The sequence below is a fragment of the Penaeus vannamei genome, chromosome 3, assembly GCF_042767895.1.
Source record: "Penaeus vannamei isolate JL-2024 chromosome 3, ASM4276789v1, whole genome shotgun sequence".
In the NCBI taxonomy this organism is placed as follows: domain Eukaryota; kingdom Metazoa; phylum Arthropoda; class Malacostraca; order Decapoda; family Penaeidae; genus Penaeus; species Penaeus vannamei.
In genome coordinates, this window is record NC_091551.1 from 52076926 (window position 1) to 52096925 (window position 20000).

A 20000-nucleotide genomic window follows, 5' to 3' on the forward strand; every position below is an offset into this window, starting at 1 on the left:
TGGGGGGAAAAAAAACACTAGGATGAATTTGAATTTCTTCGCTCATTCTACTCTACGTAATCTTATTGATCATACCAATTATAACATTGATGATGATGGGGATGATGATGATGATTGATGATGGTGGTGATGATGACTTGAAACGTAAATATAAACGTTCCACATTTTTCCCCTCTTGGCAGAGAGTACCTGGCCACGGAGGAGGATGGGCAGACGGGCATGTGCCGCGCCTTCAAGGAGTGCCCGCCCCGCCACGTGTTCTGGCCCCAGGATGACACGTGTTACCAGTACCACACGCGAGGACCCTGCCTCAAGGGATACCTCATCTACATCAATCCCATCTCAGGTACTTTCCTCACTCCCGCACACCATTGCATTTTTAATCATCTCTTTTCTCTTACATAACAGTAATTCTTCCTACTACTGTGACTGACACTAAAGCTAAGACTGCCTTGAGCGCAGCGTGACCCCGCCCTCTCGTTCCAGGGTTCCCCGAGTGCGGCTGCGACAGGAACGTGATGTTCAGCAACTACTGGTCGCTGACGGGGCTGTGCTTCGAGCTGTTCGAGCGCGGCCCGTGCCTGGACGGCGCCATCTTCCTGTACAACGCCACGCGCGGCTCCACCGAGTGCAGCTGCAGCGCCTCCATCCTGACCAACTACCACCACGAGAGCGACGGCTGCTTCGAGCTGAACCAGCGCGGCCCGTGCCAGCCCGGCCAGGTGTTCACCTTCGACCCGCACGAGATGACCACGCAGTGCCGCTGCCGCGAGGACCACGCGCGCTGGGCCCCGTCCGGCCACTGCCACCGCCTCTACTCGCGCGGGCCCTGCGACAAGGGCCACTTCTTCATCCTGCCGCCGGGCGCCGAGAACGGCACCGCACTCGAGGGCGAGTGCCACGCGTACCCGTGCTCGGGCACCCGCCGATACCACCCCGCCACGGAGACCTGCTACCGGCTGGGCTGGCGCGGCCCGTGCCCCGAGGGCCAGCTCTTCATCTACGACGAGGAGACGCCCCTGCGCGGCGCCTGCGGCTGCACGCGCGAGCTGGTGGGCTACTGGCCGGACGACGACCGCTGCTACGAGCTGGGCGGGCGGGGCCCCTGCCAGCACTCGCAGGTGCTCTCGTACGACAAGGCCACGGGCGGCGTGCAGTGCACGTGCGACATCCGGAAGGGCTTCGTCCAGTGGCACGACGACCGCTGCTACCGCATCGAGACCCGCGGGCCCTGCGACGTCGGGGAGATCATGGTCATCAAGCGATGGCGCCCCGTCACGCCCACCTGCACGCCCGCCGGCTCGGCCCACACGCCCAACGCGCCCCTCCTGCTGCTGACCGCCGCGCCCGCCAGAGACAAGGCGCCGCAGCACCACCGCGAGAGCAACAGCGTGACGGCCGCCCGCGGGGACAGCTCCTTCACGCTGCTGGGCGCCAACGACACCCTCGTGCCCGCCGCGGCCAACATCACGGGCGACGCCCCGCGCACGCCCGCCCCGCCGCGCCCCGACACCCACCGCAACGGGCGCCGCCTGTCCAGCCGCCCCGCGCCCACCAACATCTACTCGCTGGTGGCCGTGGAGGACGCCACGGGCGGGGGGCGGGCAGAGGGCGGAGGGGGCGGCGCGGGGACGGCCTTCCCGCAGGGGCGGACGGGGCGCTCCATGGCCGACACCGAGACGTGGGGCTTCCTCGACGGCTCCTACTTCAAAATCCCCGGCACTTCCCCGGGGACATACTACACGGGGCGCCCTGACGGAGAGCCCTCCCTCCAGCCGTGGTGGGGGGAGCCCTCCACCTAAGGGACCCCGGGGGGAGCCGCCCCACACCCTCACACGCCGCAGGGCATTACCGCGACCCCAGGCCATGGCCCCCACGCACCCACACAGCCTGTGATACGAGCCGCCCAAAACTCCACGCCCCCGTCATGCACAAGGACCTCCAGCAGGCGCCGCCCCTCGCTTGTGATTCCGCGCCCTTGTGTGACTCGGCGCCCTTGCCTGCGACCCCACGGCGGGGCGGGGGGCCAAGGAAGCCTCCTCTTAGGGACTCTGAAACGCTAAGAGCCATACTAATTCTCTCGCGCCGGATAATGTGTTCGGAAAAAGACAATATCACTACCACAGAGTGTAATAACCGCACACAAACGCCCTCCCCCCCCGACAGTGAACGGCGCCCCGCGATTCCGCTTCCTCTCCCCCCCCCCCCAGAACTCTCCCCGTCGCGAGGGCGAGCCGCAAGCCGCAGAAAACACTTGCGAAAATCGAAGCGGGAAGGGGCCTGCCGCGATGTGTCCAGCAGCTGCAAGACACGTGTGCTGTTGCGGTGACCTCGAGCTATTGCACACTCTAACCCAACGGGCCCGCCTGGAGGTTGATGTTTTTTTTTATGAATATTTTTTTACACTGTGTATATATATCCACGTACGTCGTTTTCCATGATTGTTCATTTCCGTGAATACGTAATAAAGCTAAAACCTTCTGCCTACGCCTTTCACTTCCTACTTTGCCCTCTCCCTTCCCTCATCCCTCCTCAAGCCATAGCCTGAATGATACATCAAATATTCGCCACATTCTCTCCCTGACAAAACCCCTTCTTCTTCTTCTTTCTTCTTTTATAGGGTTTTAGACCATTTTTTAGTCTATATTCCCTGACAAAACCCCTTCTTCTTCTTTCTTCTTTTATAGGGTTTTAGACCATTTTTTAGTCTATATTCCCTGACAAAACCCCTTCTTCTTCTTCTTTCTTCTTTTATAGGGTTTTAGACCATTTTTTAGTCTATATTCCCTGACGAAACCCCTTCTTCTTCTTCTTCTTTCTTCTTTTATAGGGTTTTAGACCATTTTTTAGTCTATATTCCCTGACAAAACCCCTTCTTCTTCTTCTTTCTTCTTTTATAGGGTTTTAGACCATTTTTTAGTCTATATTCCCTGACAAAACCCCTTCTTCTTCTTCTTTCTTCTTTTATAGGGTTTTAGACCATTTTTTAGTCTATATTCCCTGACAAAACCCCTTCTTCTTCTTCTTTCTTCTTTTATAGGGTTTTAGACCATTTTTTAGTCTATATTCCCTGACAAAACCCCTTCTTCTTCTTCTTTCTTCTTTTATAGGGTTTTAGACCATTTTTTAGTCTATTTTCCCTGACAAAACCCCTTGATGGCGCGTGCCCGTGTAAACAAAGATGGCGGCTGCCGACACCGACCCGCCAACGACAACTCACTTTCAAAACGGATACAAATACCGTAGAAAGGTATGAAACACACGTATTCCTAAGATTTATTCGAAACCGGCCAAATACATCTCTCGTATTGTGAAGATATGCATTCTCATGCACACCTTTCTACATTTGTCAACACGAATACGGTCCAACAGACACAAAAATACGTTCCCTCTCCTTTTCGAAAGTACGCTCTGACGCAACGCAAATTACAACAACAGACCCAGAAAGAAAATAATTACTTCCTCGCACAGAACAACACCGGCAAACCCGCCATATGACACGCGAAAGTAAACAAAAGAAGCTTAAAAATCGCTCCCCCCCCCAGGCCCACCTTACCCCTACCCCTCCCCCTACCCCCCACCCCCACCTTCACCCTAGACCACCAGTGAAAGTCATAATACGTTATTCGCACATCCCCCATACGCACACGCCCTCCCCTCCCCCTCCCTTCCCCTCCCTTCCCCCTCCCCTCCCTCTTCGCCACTGGGGCAATTGCCTTATGCAAAGAGGCGATAATTGGCACGTCGGTTAACATTTGCTTTTTCCATTTCGTTCGAGAAGATTCGCTTTCCCTGCCCGGGGCTTCGACTCCGGGGCCAACGCGGCGCCGAGAGGTTGGAAATATACTTATTCTATAATCATATTTAGTTTAAAGTGTTGCCTATTTTAGTAAAATTAATAAAGTATATATCAATCATTAATATTGATAATCTTTTGTGAGAAGAAAAAAATGTGCCTTTTAAATCTATCGAATTTCTCGTTGTTTTCCCTTCATACAACTGTTAAACATTTACATTAATATGAAGAAAAAGATGAGAAAACGTAAATTAACGCGGTTTTCATACCCACCGCATTTCTCATTTGCATATTAATAATTTACTGAATATTACCTGTGGCGCCGGATTAGGGAAAGCCTCACCAACATTTACCGCAATGAGAAACTGGTTAACTTGCTTAATTGCACCTATCAATTAATTAATGTCTGATCACTTGCGTCTGTGATCGTTGTTGTGGTTCATTGCTAGCGCGCGCGCGCGTGTGAGAAAAAGAGAAATACATGAATAAAGGAGATATGCAGCACGTGCGTGCGTGCGTGCGTGCGTGCGTGCGTGCGTGCGTGCGTGCGTGTGTGTGTGTGTGTGTGTGTGTGTGTGTGGGTGGGTGCGTGTGTGTGTGTGTGTGCGTGTGTGTGTGTGCGTGCGTGTGTTTGTGTGCGTGCGTGCGCGTGCGTATGTGTGTGTGGGAGGGGATGTGTCTGCGTGTGCATGCATATGTGTCTGCATGTGCGTGCGTATGTGTGTCTCCGCGTGCGTGTATGCATAAATATCAGCGCGTGCTTTAGAATAAAATCTTCCGAATGCGGAACTGATGGGAATGTTCCGCAACAGGTGCAGATTCGAAGACAAGAGAGCGTGTGATTTCTCCGGGCGTGTCTCATCTCCCGCAGTCTGCTTGCGCATTCAGCGAGTGTCCGCATGCACGACACATGCAAATGTATACACACAAATGTATACACATGCAAATGTATACACATGCAAATGTATACACACAAAGACAAACATTTATGCATACATGAACACACACCCACAAAAAAAAAAAAACATACACAGACCAACACTATCAAAGACAAACACACCCGCAAACAAACGCGCGGGAACGCACACTCAAACCCACCACGTATGAGTAGACAAAAAAAATATCTTTCTTTCAACATCTCTCTAGCAAAAGCAAAAGACCAAGCAACAAAAGAAGAAGAAGAAGAAGAAAAACAATATATATATATAGATGTGTGTGTGTGTGTGTGTGTGTGTGTGTGTGTGTGTGTGTGTGTGTGCAAACAAGCGCGCGGGAACGCACACTCAAACCCACCACGTGTAAGTAGACAAAAAAAACATCTTTCTTTCAACATCTCTCTCCAACAAAAGCAAAATGTCTCCCATCTTGCATGCAACGGAATTTTAGAAACTTCCGTTCGGGAATTTCACACACACACACTAACCAATTCTCACACGCAACAGGACTCTACCTTCTCACGAGAGAGAAAGAGAAAAGGAAAGAGAAAGGAAGAAAGAAAGCAAGGCAGACAGATTGAGAGGGAGAAGGAGAGGGGGAGAGGGGGAGAGGGAGAAAAGGAGAAAAGGAGAAAGGGAGAAAGAGAGAAAGAGAGAAAGAGAGAAAGAGAGAGAGAGAGAGAGAGAGAGAGAGAGAGAGAGAGAGAGAGAGAGAGAGAGAGAGAGAGAGAGAAAGAGAGAGAGAGTGAGAGAGTGAGAGAGGGAGAGAGAGAGAGAGAGAGAGAGAGAGAGAGAGAGAGAGAGAGAGAGAGAGAGAGAGAGAGTTATGAAGAGACAGAGAAAGGCATAGAAAGAGTCAGAGAAAGACAGATGCAGAGATAGAGAAAGAGAAAGAGAAAGAGAAAGAGACAGACAAAGAGGCGGATGCAGAGACAGAGACAGAGAAAGAAACAGAGACAGAGAAAGAGAAAGAGACAGAGAGAGAGAGAGAGAGAGAGAGAGAGAGAGAGAGAGAGAGAGAGAGAGAGAGAAAGAGAAAGAGAAAGAGAAAGAGAAAGAGAAAGAGAAAGAGAAAGAGAAAGAGAGAGAGAAAGAGAAAGAGAAAGAGAGAGAGAGAGAGAGAGAGAGAGAGAGAGAGAAAGAGAAAGAGAAAAAGAAAGAGAAAGAGAAAGAGAGAGAGAAAGAGAAAGAGAGAGAGAGAGAGAGAATAAATAAATAAAATGGAAAGAGAAATCGTCCCAGATGAGAAAGGAGACGGCCCAGCTAAACAGCCCAATTTAATCACATTAAAAATTAAAAAACCTTACTTTCCTATACACAACTGCAAAATCACCCTATCTAATTCAAGGTCCAGTACCTTCCCTACCAGCATCTTGCAAAATAATCACACTACATTTGGCATTAGCAACGAACATTCTGCTTGTCATTCGTTGCACAAGGACACTATAATCCTGTTGTGTATGTCTCAGATGCGCCTTACACGAGGAAGACCAATCATGCTAACTCACCGTGTAACGCATCCAGTGACTCATCCACCCATTTTCTCCATACCACTCACCTTCACTCACCTCTGGCATACCTTCCACTTACGGATCGACTTCGCTCGTATTTTGTTTCTCTTAGATTTACCATAGTCGTTCAGTGAAGTTCCTCTCCTCTTTCACACGTCAATATACTTCCAGTTCACTCATTCAAAACCAATCCATTATTTATTATTCCACATATTTCCTTACTTTTAGATATGGATATATGGTCAAATCCACGTAAAAAAACACCGTTTATGCACATATGGAATGAAACACAGTGAAAAAAGAATAAATAAATACTTAACATTTCGAGTACAACATGACTCCTCCCAACACAACAAAAAAAGTAATTGCAAAATTTTTCGTCCGATTTTCGGTCCTGCTTCATCTCCTCCACGAATATCAATAACCGCCGATTCTTCGTCTGATTTTCGGCCTTGCTTCATTTCCAACACAAATATCAAGGAGCTTATGTACTCACTCAAGCTTGCCCTCCAGCTTCGTTATGTTCCCCTCCATCTGAGCTATGGCAGCCTCCTTCTTCCGCAGTTCCTCTCGCAGGTGCAGGACTTGCTCGGTCTTCGTGTCCAGCTCTGTCTGCAAGGGAGAACCATAGCAACTTGAGAATCACATTAATGTAGAAAAAAAGACGAAACAAAAATGACGTGAGAAAACAATAGCCTGTATTCAAACGCTCACAATAGCTACTTAAGACAAAACGCAATCACTTACAAATTCCTTTCCCTCGTCCTCATAAAAACAAGAAGAACAACAACATCGAAACCACATGCTTACCGTCAGGAGATCCTTATCGTGGTCCAGACGGCTGACGTTCCCCCGCAAGGCTGCCCCGTCTGCCCTCGCCACCGCCAGCTCCTGCGTCACCCTGTCCAGCTCAGTCTCCAGGTCGGACACTCGGTTCTCGGCTGCCGACAGTTGACTTAGGCGGAACTCCAGCTGGTGCTCTGTGTCCCCGATCTCCCCTACCTTCCTTTCCAATAGTTTTCTGCAAGGATACAGATGTAGCATTAAGTAGGTGTCAATCCATTTGCTGTTATTTTTTTTATATATTCATATGTAAAGGAACAAGAATTATGTACAAAATGACGTCTATGAGAGGGCAGCCCAGAAAATGACATGTCTATGAGAGGGCAGTGTCCCTCCATCAGTTCGTCTGTCTGACACACACTTGACCACCATTGTTTCGGTTTATTAACCCTTCAAAGGTATGACCAAAAAAAGGCCCAGAAAGTACTCACCAGCACCAACACAAGGATGACCTAACCTACTCACTAGCACCAACATAACGATAACCTAACCTCCTCCCTCAACTCCCATATTCCCTACAACTTGACCCCTTTATCTTCCAAGCAACAAACGAAAAAAAAAAAAACTAACTTCATATCGTCAGACTGCTTGCCCTGCAGACCCAGTTCATTATTAGCCTGCTGGAGGGCATCCTGTAGGGCCTGCACTTGATCCTGCAGCGACGCTATAAGCGAGCCCTGGGACTGCAGGCGCTGATGCAACTCCGTAGCGATCCTGCCTCCCTCCTCCGTCTGGTGCCGGAGGTTGGACGCCTCCTCCTCCAGGGTGGCCTTCTCGCGCATCTGGCTGGAGGTGGCGCTCTGGCCGGCGGAGGGGGGGATGGTGGTGATTTTGGTAATAATGGTGAGGATAATAATAATATGGACAAAAACTACTACTACTACTAATGATGATGATGATGATGATGATGATGATGATAACAATAGAACAAAAACAACAACAAAATAAATAATAATAATAACAATAGAACAAAAACAACAACAAAATAATAATAATAATAATAATAATAATAGTAATACTACTACTACTACTACTACTACTACTACTACTACTACTACTACTACTACTACTACTACTACTACTACTACTACTACTACTACTACTACTACTACTACTACTACTACTACTACTACTACTACTACTACTACTACTACTACTACTACTACTACTACTACTACTACTACTACTACTACTAATAATAATAATAATAATAATAATACTAAAATAGGAATGGTATTGATCAAATTAATAATAGTAGCAAAAATACACCACCAAAAAAACAATGATAATACCGATTAAAAGTAATCTTTTCTAGAAAAAAGACAGTAACTTCATATATTCCTCAACTGTGCAAGGATAACATTTTATCATTGCTTTAATGAAGCTACTTTTCAAACCAATCATTCATTATAAATGAGCCATCTCACAATAAACTTTAGCAATAATTCTAATATAATGATAGTCTAAAGTGAGACAGTAATAAAAATGTACAAAAAAGATATAGAAATTGATAACACTTAATTCCAAAATAAACACAAACACAAACACAGTGACATGCACCAAACATAAAATCAAACATTGCCACAACTAAACACTGTGTAGAGTAGTTATCATGATATCACTTAACGAATCACAAACAGATCAATCACTTATAAAAGTTTTTTGGGAGGGAAAATTCAAGACTCTATAATCGATCAATAATACCTACTGATTGTATTGCAAGTGATGCCTGCACCAGTGAAAAATTAACCACCTCAATCAAATGCAAAATCTAAGAAATACAATATCGATAAACCTGCATAAAAATAAATACATAAAATTTAACATACCCTTAGTTTTTCCCTGAGGAGTTCCCGTTCCTTCTTCACCTTATCAAGGTCTGACAAAGCTGAATCTCGAGCCTTTCTTATCTCTGCGATGAAGGCCTGTGTGGATGGGGGATACCGCTGGGTGGCAGCATCTTGGAGTCTGAACAAATTATCACATAATTAGAAAGTGACACATATTCCGTACACAGATAATATCATCATTAATGAGAAATCTACAAATAATACTAAATCTAAAATACACATGTGGTAGAAGATACTTTCCATGGAATTTGTGGATGCTTAAGAGGGAGTATGCAGTAAAAGACCGAGAAATTCATAAAAACGACAACACTACCTGCATACCATAAAAGCCAACATCAAAGATCTATCACCTACATTTCTATAACTTAATTAATCAATCTAATAAACTTCCTCTTTTTTCTACCTACTTTTCAATGGCTGCATGAAGCTCCCTTGTGTGGTTGTCAATTTCGTTCTTCTCCTGCTCAACTTCTCTCAGCTTTTCAGTAAGATTCCTTACCTGAAATGAGGTGCAAGGTGTTAACATGACTATAACTCATTGAAACTTATTATTTATATGTCACTGCTATTATCTCTTAAGACATTTTAAAGATAACTAAGAAACATAAATTAAGAACAATACACAAATTTACCTTTGCCTCTAAATCTGCCTTGGCTATTACAACCCCTCGTTTCTCTGTCATTAACGATTCTATTTCTTGTTTCTGGAAAAAAAAAAAAAATCAGTAAGAAATGGAAGTTGCCAACCATAACACCATCACTGTTTTAATCCCATTCACCTTAATTCAAAAAATTAATCATACAGTTCATTTCATTGAAATCCTTGACATATTCCACCAAATTCACAATGAGTGAAAAACTAACAATGGACTGAGGCACAGAAGGCGTTGATAAAGCTGCCTGGGCCATCCTACGAGAGATTTCATTGTAGTGGTTTCTAAAGAAATCTCGCTCCTGTTGTAGAATGTCTCTCTCTCGTATCACATTACTGACATCTATTTCTTTAGCACCATCTCCCTGCAAAAGATAGGGTTAGTTTTTATTTTCAGGAGGAATATTACAGAAAAAGTACACAAAATTACATTCCTGTTGTTAGCATACATCAGTATTCCAGTAAGTAGTGAAATTTTTCATCTTCTTAGACTGAAAACAGAAAATATACTGTGGGAAATTGGGAAATTGCAACAGTTGTTTTCATGAGGCTTTACACTGACAAAGACTACCTATCATTGATTATTTTCTATACTATTATAGATATGAGCATAACAAATCTATGCTTAAAACAAAAAGGAGCAGAATACCTTTCTTTAAAACAAACAGCACACAAATATATCTTTCTAATTACCTGAGGAATCGGCTGAGCCAGACTAGCTTTTAAATTTTCATACTGCTGCTTGAAGAAATCTCTCTCTTGCTGGTACATTGCCATCTCATTCCTAACAGCTGCTGAATCAGGGTCCACAGGAGGGGATGTTTCTGCAGATCCCTGATGAAAGAAGGATTGGTACTCACATAGTCCTCTGTTTCATGATCCCAATATTGTGTATATTACATCTATGATCCTATCCTAGATCTCTTATATAATGTACATTACAAGCTTCAGACATATAATTTTGAACTGAATGTCCTAGCATATTTCATCAATACAGTTCTGTTAAAGTGTTCTCATTTCAGAAGCAACACCATTATTTTCAGAAACTACATGAGCATATCAGACTATTCCCTGCTTTATGTGTACACACATACATAAAATAAAACAGAAATTTTCGAAGTCTTACTTTAAGATACGAAAACTCACCCTGACCATTGGTGGCCGACCATCTGATGGAACTCCTGCTGCAGAAGGCATGCGGGGCATTTGTGCATTGTACTGCTGACGGAAGTATTCCATCTGTTGTTTGTAAAAATCTCGTTCTCGTCTAACAGCTTCTACATCCGCTGTAACCACAGTAGTAAATTGAAGTGCAAATATTCAAGATTCCTTAAATATGTAAATCAAATTTTAAAAAGCAAAGCAAACAACCATAGACTAGCCCCTAAAAAGCTACTCACCTGCACCTGGTATAGACTGAGGTCTGGGTGGAGGTGATCCAGAGGCAGGACTGCCTATGAGACCTGCTGATGGAGGGGCAATCCCTGGGGGCCCCATTGGTATTGCCCCTGGTACCCCTGTTGGAACTGAACCTGCTGATGCAGGAATTCCAGAGGGCCCAGATACAGGAGAGCTGCCTGATCTGCCTGACAATGGTGCTTGCTGTTGATTCCTCATTGACTGGTATTGCATCTTGTAGAAATCCCTCTCTTGTTTCAAGACATCCCTTTCATGACATACTCGTGCAAGCTCATTTTCCTTAGAGAGAGATACACAAACAATTAGCTAAAATTGAAGCTCTTTAACAACAGATTCTCATCAACTTTGCATAGTTTCTCTTCAACCATGTTATTAAAATGCATAAATTAACAAATTCACTCACTGGAGAAACAGGCTTTGATTTTCTTCCAATCTGCATTGGCGATGAGGGTGTTGATGTTGGCTTTGATTTAAGGATGTCGAGTAGCTGAAGCACCTGCTCACTATAGTACTCTCGTTCCCTCTCAGCCTGTCTCTTCTCCTCTTGATTCTGGAAAAATTAACGAAATGAATGCCAGTCTAAAAATATTTTTCTCAATTGTCATTGAATATTCCAATTTCTTCCTTCTTCTGACTTGTTTTTCTTTTAACAGTACAAAGAATTAGCATGGGAAATAAGTTAAACAAATACTAGCAATCATTTTATTGTAAAAAAAAAAAAAAAATGGATGTAAGTCAGCGCTGTAAATCTTACCACATTGAGCTGTTCACTGAAGTAATTCCTCTCTAGCTGCAGCTGCTTAAGCTGAGCTTGCAGTTTAGACATATCATCTGTCATGTAATCTCGAGATTGTTCCAAAGCTTGCTTTGTTCTCGATAACTGTAATAATTATATTGTTCTAAATATTTAAAATTCAAATCTACAAACTACTTTTTTAAAAAAGGTTAGCATGCAGAAGGAAAGGTATGCAAAAGATTAGACAAAGCCCCACATATCAGAGAGAAATACATGTATGTGTTATATGCTAAATACTTTATATGTAGAGATTCTTTCTAATTTTAGGTACTTTTCCACTTCTTTCTAAGCAGTTTTCAAGTACATGGGCAACAATACCAAAAAATAACTGTACACAGCAGAAGGAAACATATTCATCGAAGGCTGCCACAGACCTCCCCAGATTGGTCCTTAAAGAAGTCAAGCTCCTGTTCCAACTCCATCTGTTTTGTCTGGAGTTTCTGCATTTCTTCCTTGTAATAGTCCCTCTCTTGCTCGATCTCCTTGTTCTGGCCCTGCAATTTCACTGTCTCACTGGTGTAGAAGGACTTCCCTTGCTCTGCAGTGTCCTTCTCCTCTGTCAACTCTGCGATCTTTTTGCGGAGGGTTTCTCCTTCATCAGTCAGGCGAAGCTTTTCAGTTTCAGCTTCTTGTACTGTTTAGGAGGAATGTTACTTTACTTGCAACAATATTCAATCAGAAATTTCATGCACCATTAAATCACCACCTATTTTGGGGAAGATATGCAGCCTGAAACTACAAACCTTACCTTTTCCATACTTTTTAAAATATTTCTAAAAATTACAAGATCTGAAAAAAATAAACATCAGAATAATCACATAATGCACACATGCACAATGCTACAACAGTAATACTAAAGAGTCAGTACATATTACATTCTACAGTAACTCACATGATACTGTTAAATGATTTATTTTATCCACCAGTGTCTTTTTCTCTTCCTGTCCTTTTCGCAGCAATTCCTCCATTCGCCTGTTTTCATCTAACATTGGTACCCGTTCTGTCACTAAGCGTGTGTGGTCATGGGTGAGGCGTGAGTGGTCGTGTCGCACATGAATCAGCTCCTTGTAGAGCCTGTCACGTTCATCTCTCATGTGATGGAACAGACGGTGTTGTTCAGCAAGGTCTGATTCACAGCTTATAAGTTTAGACTGAAAGAGAAATGAAATTTGCTCTCTAACTAACATATGTAACAAGTGCAAAAATCAAAAAAAGGTTTTCAACTATAATACACAACCAAAAATAATCTTGACACTTCCAAAGACAAGTTCAAATTAAAAAAAACTCCACTCATTTACTTTTGAAAATCTTAATAACTTAAAAAAAAAAATGAAATGTTATTATTCACCTTTGTGCGTTGCAGCTTTTGTGTGAGTGTTTCTGCCGTGTTGAGAACATCTTCCTCCAAGAGGCGATTGGTCTTCTCAACATCGTGGAGTTCCTTGGTGAGGTCTGTGTTCTCGTCAGCTAATTCTACAGCTCTGTTCATGGCTTCATGTGTATCTCCAAGAATATCTGGTGACATGAATGGAATATTTTGAGAACAGAAAGAAAAAAAAAATCTTTAAACATGAAAAATCCATTCAAAAAAATTCTCACAACTTACTCTGAACCTTAATAATGAAGAATATAACAAGTGTGCTACATAATTAACTTTTCTGCATCTTAGTCTTACTTTTAAGCTTATTCTCCAGTTGTATGTTGGTCTTAGTGAGGAGATCATTGTGAAGCTGCAGCTGGTGGAGGTGTTCATGAGCTGCATGGATGCGATTGTCCTCAAGCACAGCTGCTACCGTCCGCCCTCCCTCCAACAAACCCTGGAGCCTTGAGATCTCTGATTCTCTGGATGCAACCTAAAAAGAGGTGCTTTTCATTAATTATAAGCTCATGGTATATTTTAATGGTATCATTTACAAATCACACTACTCTCCTCTATTTAGATATATTCAGACTAAACAGTCTAAACATACAGCTTCATATTTAATGTACATCAATATTAGTGTTCTATGTAATGCAGATCTGTAAAATCCTTTGCAGAGATTTTACAATAAAGCTATTAGGGAGTATTTTTTTACATCATGTAAGTACTACCATCTAGAAAAGATCGTCTATAGTTTCATATCCCGATGAATGTAAAAACAACTAAACAGAAGAGACAGGCAATTGTCAGATGGTAAACAATGCTGATGAATATGATAAAGACTGTATACTGCAGTCTAGTATAGTGTCTCCAAGTCAAACCTCAATTAATATTTTCTCTGTAAAGCTAAGTACTAAAGCTTCTATATTATTTTGTAACACAGACTCTAGTACAGCAATTACAAATCAGGTTTCAGTGTCTGGCTTCCTTGTCAAGTTAAGGGATAATTCTTCAGTATCATTCTCATTACCACTCACTTGTTTCCTGAGAGTGGAGCATTGGTTTTCGTACTCCTTGGCCTGTCGCTGACTGCGTTCTGCTTCCTGCTGTAGGTCAAGGAGCTTTTGGTCTGTCATGCGCAAAAGATCAGCAAGGTAGGCATCGTTGTTATTCTGCTGACGACCTGCACCAGCAGCACACCCGCACCTGTTCACACACGTAATTAAAGAATATACTTCCCTGGTAAAATTGAAGCTAAATCACAGCATCCACACAAGCATCTCCTCAGGAGTATATATGCTATATTTTTGCTGCACTGAAGATCATCATTTTGTTCTTTATTGCTAAGATGCCCTGGGATGTAGCTTGATCAACTGTTTCCAGAGAGAATGATGAGGAGGATTGTAACATATCTTCTCTTTAGTTTCTTTATCTCTTTTTAAACAATGTCTCATGCTTTTATATAACTTTGTCCTTTTCTATTTCCAGGACTTCCTTATCATTTACAAAAATCTGCAGAAGGTGAAGTTTCAAAAAAGGACAAAAGACAAGCAAAGTTTAGAAGCGAATTAAGCAATGTGGATTCAAACATGATGGTGAAAAGCAAATATCTACTAAACCTGGCTACTCGGCAACTAAGCTTACAAATATGTTCTTTTTCAACAGCGTTAAAGTCTCCAATAGAATGGCTTAATATAAGCGACTAATTTCCTCAAACTTCTATATTTCCTAAAAAAAACAAAAAAACTTGAAGTATGTTCTGAATGAAACAAATAAAATTTTTACCACTTTTAACCATGAATACAATAGAAAAAGCTGACAGAGCTTGTGATGCAATCCAGTTCACTAAACAACCTTAATATTTAAACAAAATTATATATACTTATCTCCAAATATAAAAAGTATACAACATATTTTTGTACACGATGCATGCTGAACAAATTGTAAATAAAACAACAAAATGAAGAAAAAGAAAACGCAGGAATATATCAAAGGCACTTTTGCTATATTACTATATTGCTATATTCAGAGAATGAAGAAACAACACAGCAACAAGACTCTCATCATATTTTGTATATTCTCTTGCTCATATTCCTTTGTTGTTTATTTACCACATGACTTACTTTGAACACTTGTTACAGGAAGACATGTTGTTCTCTGGAAGATGAGATGTGATTTCAAGGCGCTGACGCTGAAAAGGTACAGGCTTTCTGCGACCACCTGCGAGAGAAGTGATGTCAGCGCTTTGAGCTTTGCTGCTGTAATTAGCACTTTTTTCCTATGCCTTTTTATTATTATCATTATTATTTTTTTGCATCATTGCCTCGCTGAGTTTCTTTCTTGTTTCTCTCTTTCTCTTTCTCTTTCTTTCTCTTTCTCTTTCTCTTTCTCTTTCTCTTTCTCTCTCTCTCTCTCTCTCACACACACACTCACAAACACACACTCACACACAAACACACACACACTCACATACACACACTCACTCACAAACACACACTCACTCACAAACACACACACTCACTCACAAACACACACACTCACTCACAAACACACACTCACTCACAAACACACACACACTCACTCACAAACACACACACACTCACTCACAAACACACACACACTCACTCACAAACACATACACACTCACTCACAAACACACACACACACTCACTCACAAACACACACACACTCACTCACAAACACACACACACTCACTCACAAACACACACACACTCACTCACAAACACACACACACTCACTCACAAACACACACACTCACTCACAAACACACACACACTCACTCACAAACACACACACACTCACTCACAAACACACACACACTCACTCACAAACACACACACACTCACTCACAAACACACACACTCACTCACAAACACACACACACTCACTCACAAACACACACACACTCACTCACAAACACACACACACACACTCACTCACAAACACACACACACTCACTCACAAACACACACACACACACTCACTCACAAACACACACACACTCACTCACAAACACACACACACTCACTCACAAACACACACACACTCACTCACAAACACACACACACTCACTCACAAACACACACACTCATTCACAAACACACTCATTCACAAACACACTCATTCACAAACACACTCATTCACAAACACACTCATTCACAAACACACTCATTCACAAACACACTCATTCACAAACACACTCATTCACAAACACACTCATTCACTTACAAACACACACTTAAACACATACACACACACACACACACACACACACACACACTCACACTCATTCACTCACTTACTCACTCACTCATTCCCTCCCCCCCACCATCTAACCTACCCACCCATCCACTCCCTCACACACACACACACACACTCACCCACCCTCTCACTTATTCACTCACTAACTCACTCACTCACTCACCCTCTAACTCACTCACTCACCCACCCACCCCCTCACTCACTCACTCCATCCACCCATCAATCCAATCACCCACCCACTCACTCACTCACTCACTCACTCACTCACTCACTCACCTACCCACCCACCCACCCACTCACTAACACTCACTCACTCAACCACCCACCCACCCACTCACTCATTCACTCCATCCACCCATCAATCCAATCATCTATCCACTCACTCACCTACCCACCCACCAACCCTCTCACTCACACTCACTCACCCACTCACTCACTTACTTACTCACTAACTCATCCACCCACCCACTCACTCACTCACTCACTCACTCTCCTTCCTTCTTTATATAACCACACTTCCCCTTCCTTATACTTCATCACTCCACCCTTCCTAAATTAGCAATTCTCTCTGCCTCCTTTCCACATTTCCTTTAAACTACCCATTTCATCCTCTTCTTATACACATACAAACACACATATCCACACGCAATAACTTCCACGAACACAAACAAACAAACACCACGCCCATTTCACCATATCTCCATTTCCTATACTCTTATATGTAAATAGAATACCCATTGTAATTAATGGAATAAAGTGTTTGAATTTGAATTTAAATCTAATACTCACCAACAAAGTCTACCTAATAGGTCCCTGCCTCATGGACAACCCAATTAAAAAAATCATCACAATCCCTCTGTAACTTTCGGCTTAATCTTGCTATCAATCTGATTCCAACAAACAAAACAAACAAACAAACAAACACCACTGAAAAACACAACCTTCGCGAAAGCTATTAAAAAATAGAATAACTAGAAACCGAAGAGAAAGAAAGAAAGAAAGAATGGAAGAAAGAAAGAAGAAAAGAAAAAAGAAAGAAAAAGAAAGGAAGAAAGAAAGAAGGAAAGAACGAAAGAGAACGAAAAAGAAAGAAAGATATAAAGAGAAAGAAAAAGGAAGAAAGAAGGAGAGAAAAAAAGAAAGACAAGAAAGAAAGAGAAAGAAACAAACAAAGAAAGAGAGAGAAAGAAAAGAAAAAAAGAAAAAAAAAGAAAGAAAGACAGAAAGAGAGAGAAAGAAAAAGAAAGAGAGAGACAGCGAGAGAAAGAAAGAAAAATAAAGAAAGAAAAAAAGGAAAAGAAAAGAAAAAAAGAAAAAAGAAAGAAAAGAAAAAACAGAGACGAGAAAGAGCCCTCCCGACCTGGGGTACTGATGACAGCTTGGAGGTTCTTCTCCTGCAGCTGAAGGATCTTGTCGCTCTTCCTCCTCGACTCGGCCTCCAGGACCTCGATCTGCCGCTGGTACTCCCCGGCCAGGAACCGCAGGTCACGGTTCTCCTTCTCTAGCTTCTGCAGGGCATTCTGGAGCTCTGTTGGTGGAGGCGGTGTTAGGATTCTCGCTATTCATCGACCCATCCACTCATTCACTCACCCACTCACTTATTCATTCATCAATCTACCCACCCACTCACTTACTTACACATCCACTCACTCACTCACCCACTAACTCACTTGCTCACTCACTCATCCACTCACTCAACTTACCCACCCATCCACTCACTCACTCACTCACTCACTCCCTCACTCATTCATCGACCCACTCACCCTTCGCTGTATATCTTCACTGTCATTACCATTACGTCCAAGTTAACTGACTGTTTTGCATATTAGTTTCTTAAAGACGATATAAAATGACTGAGAATTTGATATTGCTCCCTGCCCATAAAAAACACACATTAATCAAAGTGATCACCACCCTTAAATAAAACGGCTTCTCTCATTCATCCGTTCCACACTCACACGCGCGCAAAGTACCCCATATCCCCCCACCCCCTCCTCACGCCCATCCCCCCTAACCACCCAACCACCTACAACCCCCCTTCCTCCTCCTCCCTCCTCACGCCCACCCACCCACCCACCCAACCACCAACCACCCCATATTTCCCCCTTCCCCTCCCCCCTCCTCACGCCCAACCAACCCACCCACCCAACCACCCCATATTTCCCCCCTACCCCTCCCCCCTCCTCACGCCCAATCCCCATAACCACCCAACCCCTCCCACCCTATATTTCCCCCTTTCCACCTCCCCCCTCCTTACGCCCACCCCGCCCCCTAAACCACCCAACCACCCACCCCACCCTCCCCCCCCCTCCCAACCCTCCCAAACCACCCAACCCTCCATTACCTTTACTATGCTTCTCGTTATGTTCCCTGAGTCCAATGTTCTCCATGTGCAGGGCGTTCAGCTGCGTCAGGAGCCGCCCGTTCTCCTCCCTGTACGGAGCCAGGCTGGCCGACACCTCCTCACATGTCTGGAAGGGAAGATCAGTCAAGATAGGTCATGCACCGCGCTGGGAAAATGGCTATTACCTTCAATTAAGTTATTATCGCGTTTATCGGCGTGTTTTTTTTTTTTTTTTTTTTTTTTTTTTTTTTTTTTTTTTAGTCTTGGCTGCAATATGTCTGCTACACGATAAATGTGAGAAAATAGGATGAATCATTATTAAATGTTCTGCCTAGGATATAAATTACAAACTTTCGACTTGCACTTGCCGTATAAATGGTATGAATGAGAATGAATATCTTCAAAACACAAGAGTTGTATTTGATGGATTTCGAACATACATCTTCCTCAGAAATGTATTTCTGACGAAGATATATTCGAAACCGGTTAAATGCATCTCTTGCATTGTGAAGTTCGCTCTCATTCGTCCCTTTTAAACATTCGTCAACATAAATACGGTTCACTTACACCCTACATATCACCAACGAATTCCCCAAACGCACACACAAAACAAAAGATACACACAGTAGCATAACTACACCAACTCCTCCCACTAACGGATAGCAAAACCAGGAGCGATCCAAGCTAGCACACGCTCCCGCCGCCGAACAAAATCAATTTCATCAAACATTCATACCAAAAATGCACAGAAAAAGGCTCCACCCGCAACATGACATCATCATTCTCCATTTTCAGATCCTTTCAACTCCCATCGATGTAAAAGACCATAACGCACGAAACAAGCCATAAAACCGTTTGGAAGATTTTCAAACAGATCGTAAAATACCGCAAAGAAATGGTACTTGATAAAGAAACCAAAATTGCATAGATAAAAGATGCATGTCCTAACACGAACATGCAAGACATACCACCTGTCCAAGTAAAAAAAAAAATGAAAAAAAAATACATGAGCAGTAATTCATTCCAATTTATTTTTAACATTTCTCACGCCCATACAACAAACATTGAGAAACTCCTATATCAGTGCTACAATACTGATATTATCAATACGAGAACAATACAAATACACAGAAAGACATGATAATAACTATAATAAGACTCATTTGTTTTATCAACATCCCATAAAAATATATATACAATCTAATCCATAAA

At 43.0% G+C, this 20000-nt stretch overlaps 2 protein-coding genes across 2 annotated transcripts in view; one reads left to right on the top strand and one right to left on the bottom strand.

Moving 5' to 3' along the window:
- LOC113826166 (uncharacterized) overlaps positions 1-2484 on the top strand; it is a gene marked incomplete at its 5' end in the record, with an annotated part of 47378 nt that extends 44894 nt beyond the window's left edge. Inside the window, 2 exon segments of the mRNA XM_070114844.1 lie at positions 183-346; positions 487-2484. Of these exon segments, the coding sequence (XP_069970945.1) occupies positions 183-346; positions 487-1802 (1480 nt within the window). The 3' untranslated portion in view covers positions 1803-2484.
- LOC113826161 (centrosomal protein of 135 kDa) overlaps positions 1-19518 on the bottom strand; it is a 120845-nt gene extending 101327 nt beyond the window's left edge. The window contains exons 1-22 of the mRNA XM_070116679.1: positions 19446-19518; positions 19157-19317; positions 18789-18924; positions 17805-17972; positions 15286-15382; positions 14200-14368; positions 13478-13655; positions 13151-13317; positions 12695-12953; positions 12177-12436; positions 11761-11886; positions 11410-11556; positions 10988-11285; positions 10734-10873; positions 10281-10421; positions 9800-9952; positions 9568-9639; positions 9343-9434; positions 8915-9053; positions 7656-7885; positions 7053-7263; positions 6739-6854 (exon numbers count right to left, since the gene is read on the bottom strand). Coding sequence (XP_069972780.1) covers positions 6739-6854; positions 7053-7263; positions 7656-7885; positions 8915-9053; positions 9343-9434; positions 9568-9639; positions 9800-9952; positions 10281-10421; positions 10734-10873; positions 10988-11285; positions 11410-11556; positions 11761-11886; positions 12177-12436; positions 12695-12953; positions 13151-13317; positions 13478-13655; positions 14200-14368; positions 15286-15382; positions 17805-17972; positions 18789-18924; positions 19157-19317; positions 19446-19518 — 3533 coding nt within the window. The remainder of the gene's footprint in view (positions 1-6738; positions 6855-7052; positions 7264-7655; positions 7886-8914; positions 9054-9342; positions 9435-9567; positions 9640-9799; positions 9953-10280; positions 10422-10733; positions 10874-10987; positions 11286-11409; positions 11557-11760; positions 11887-12176; positions 12437-12694; positions 12954-13150; positions 13318-13477; positions 13656-14199; positions 14369-15285; positions 15383-17804; positions 17973-18788; positions 18925-19156; positions 19318-19445) is intronic.
- Positions 19519-20000: the final 482 nt, after the last annotated feature.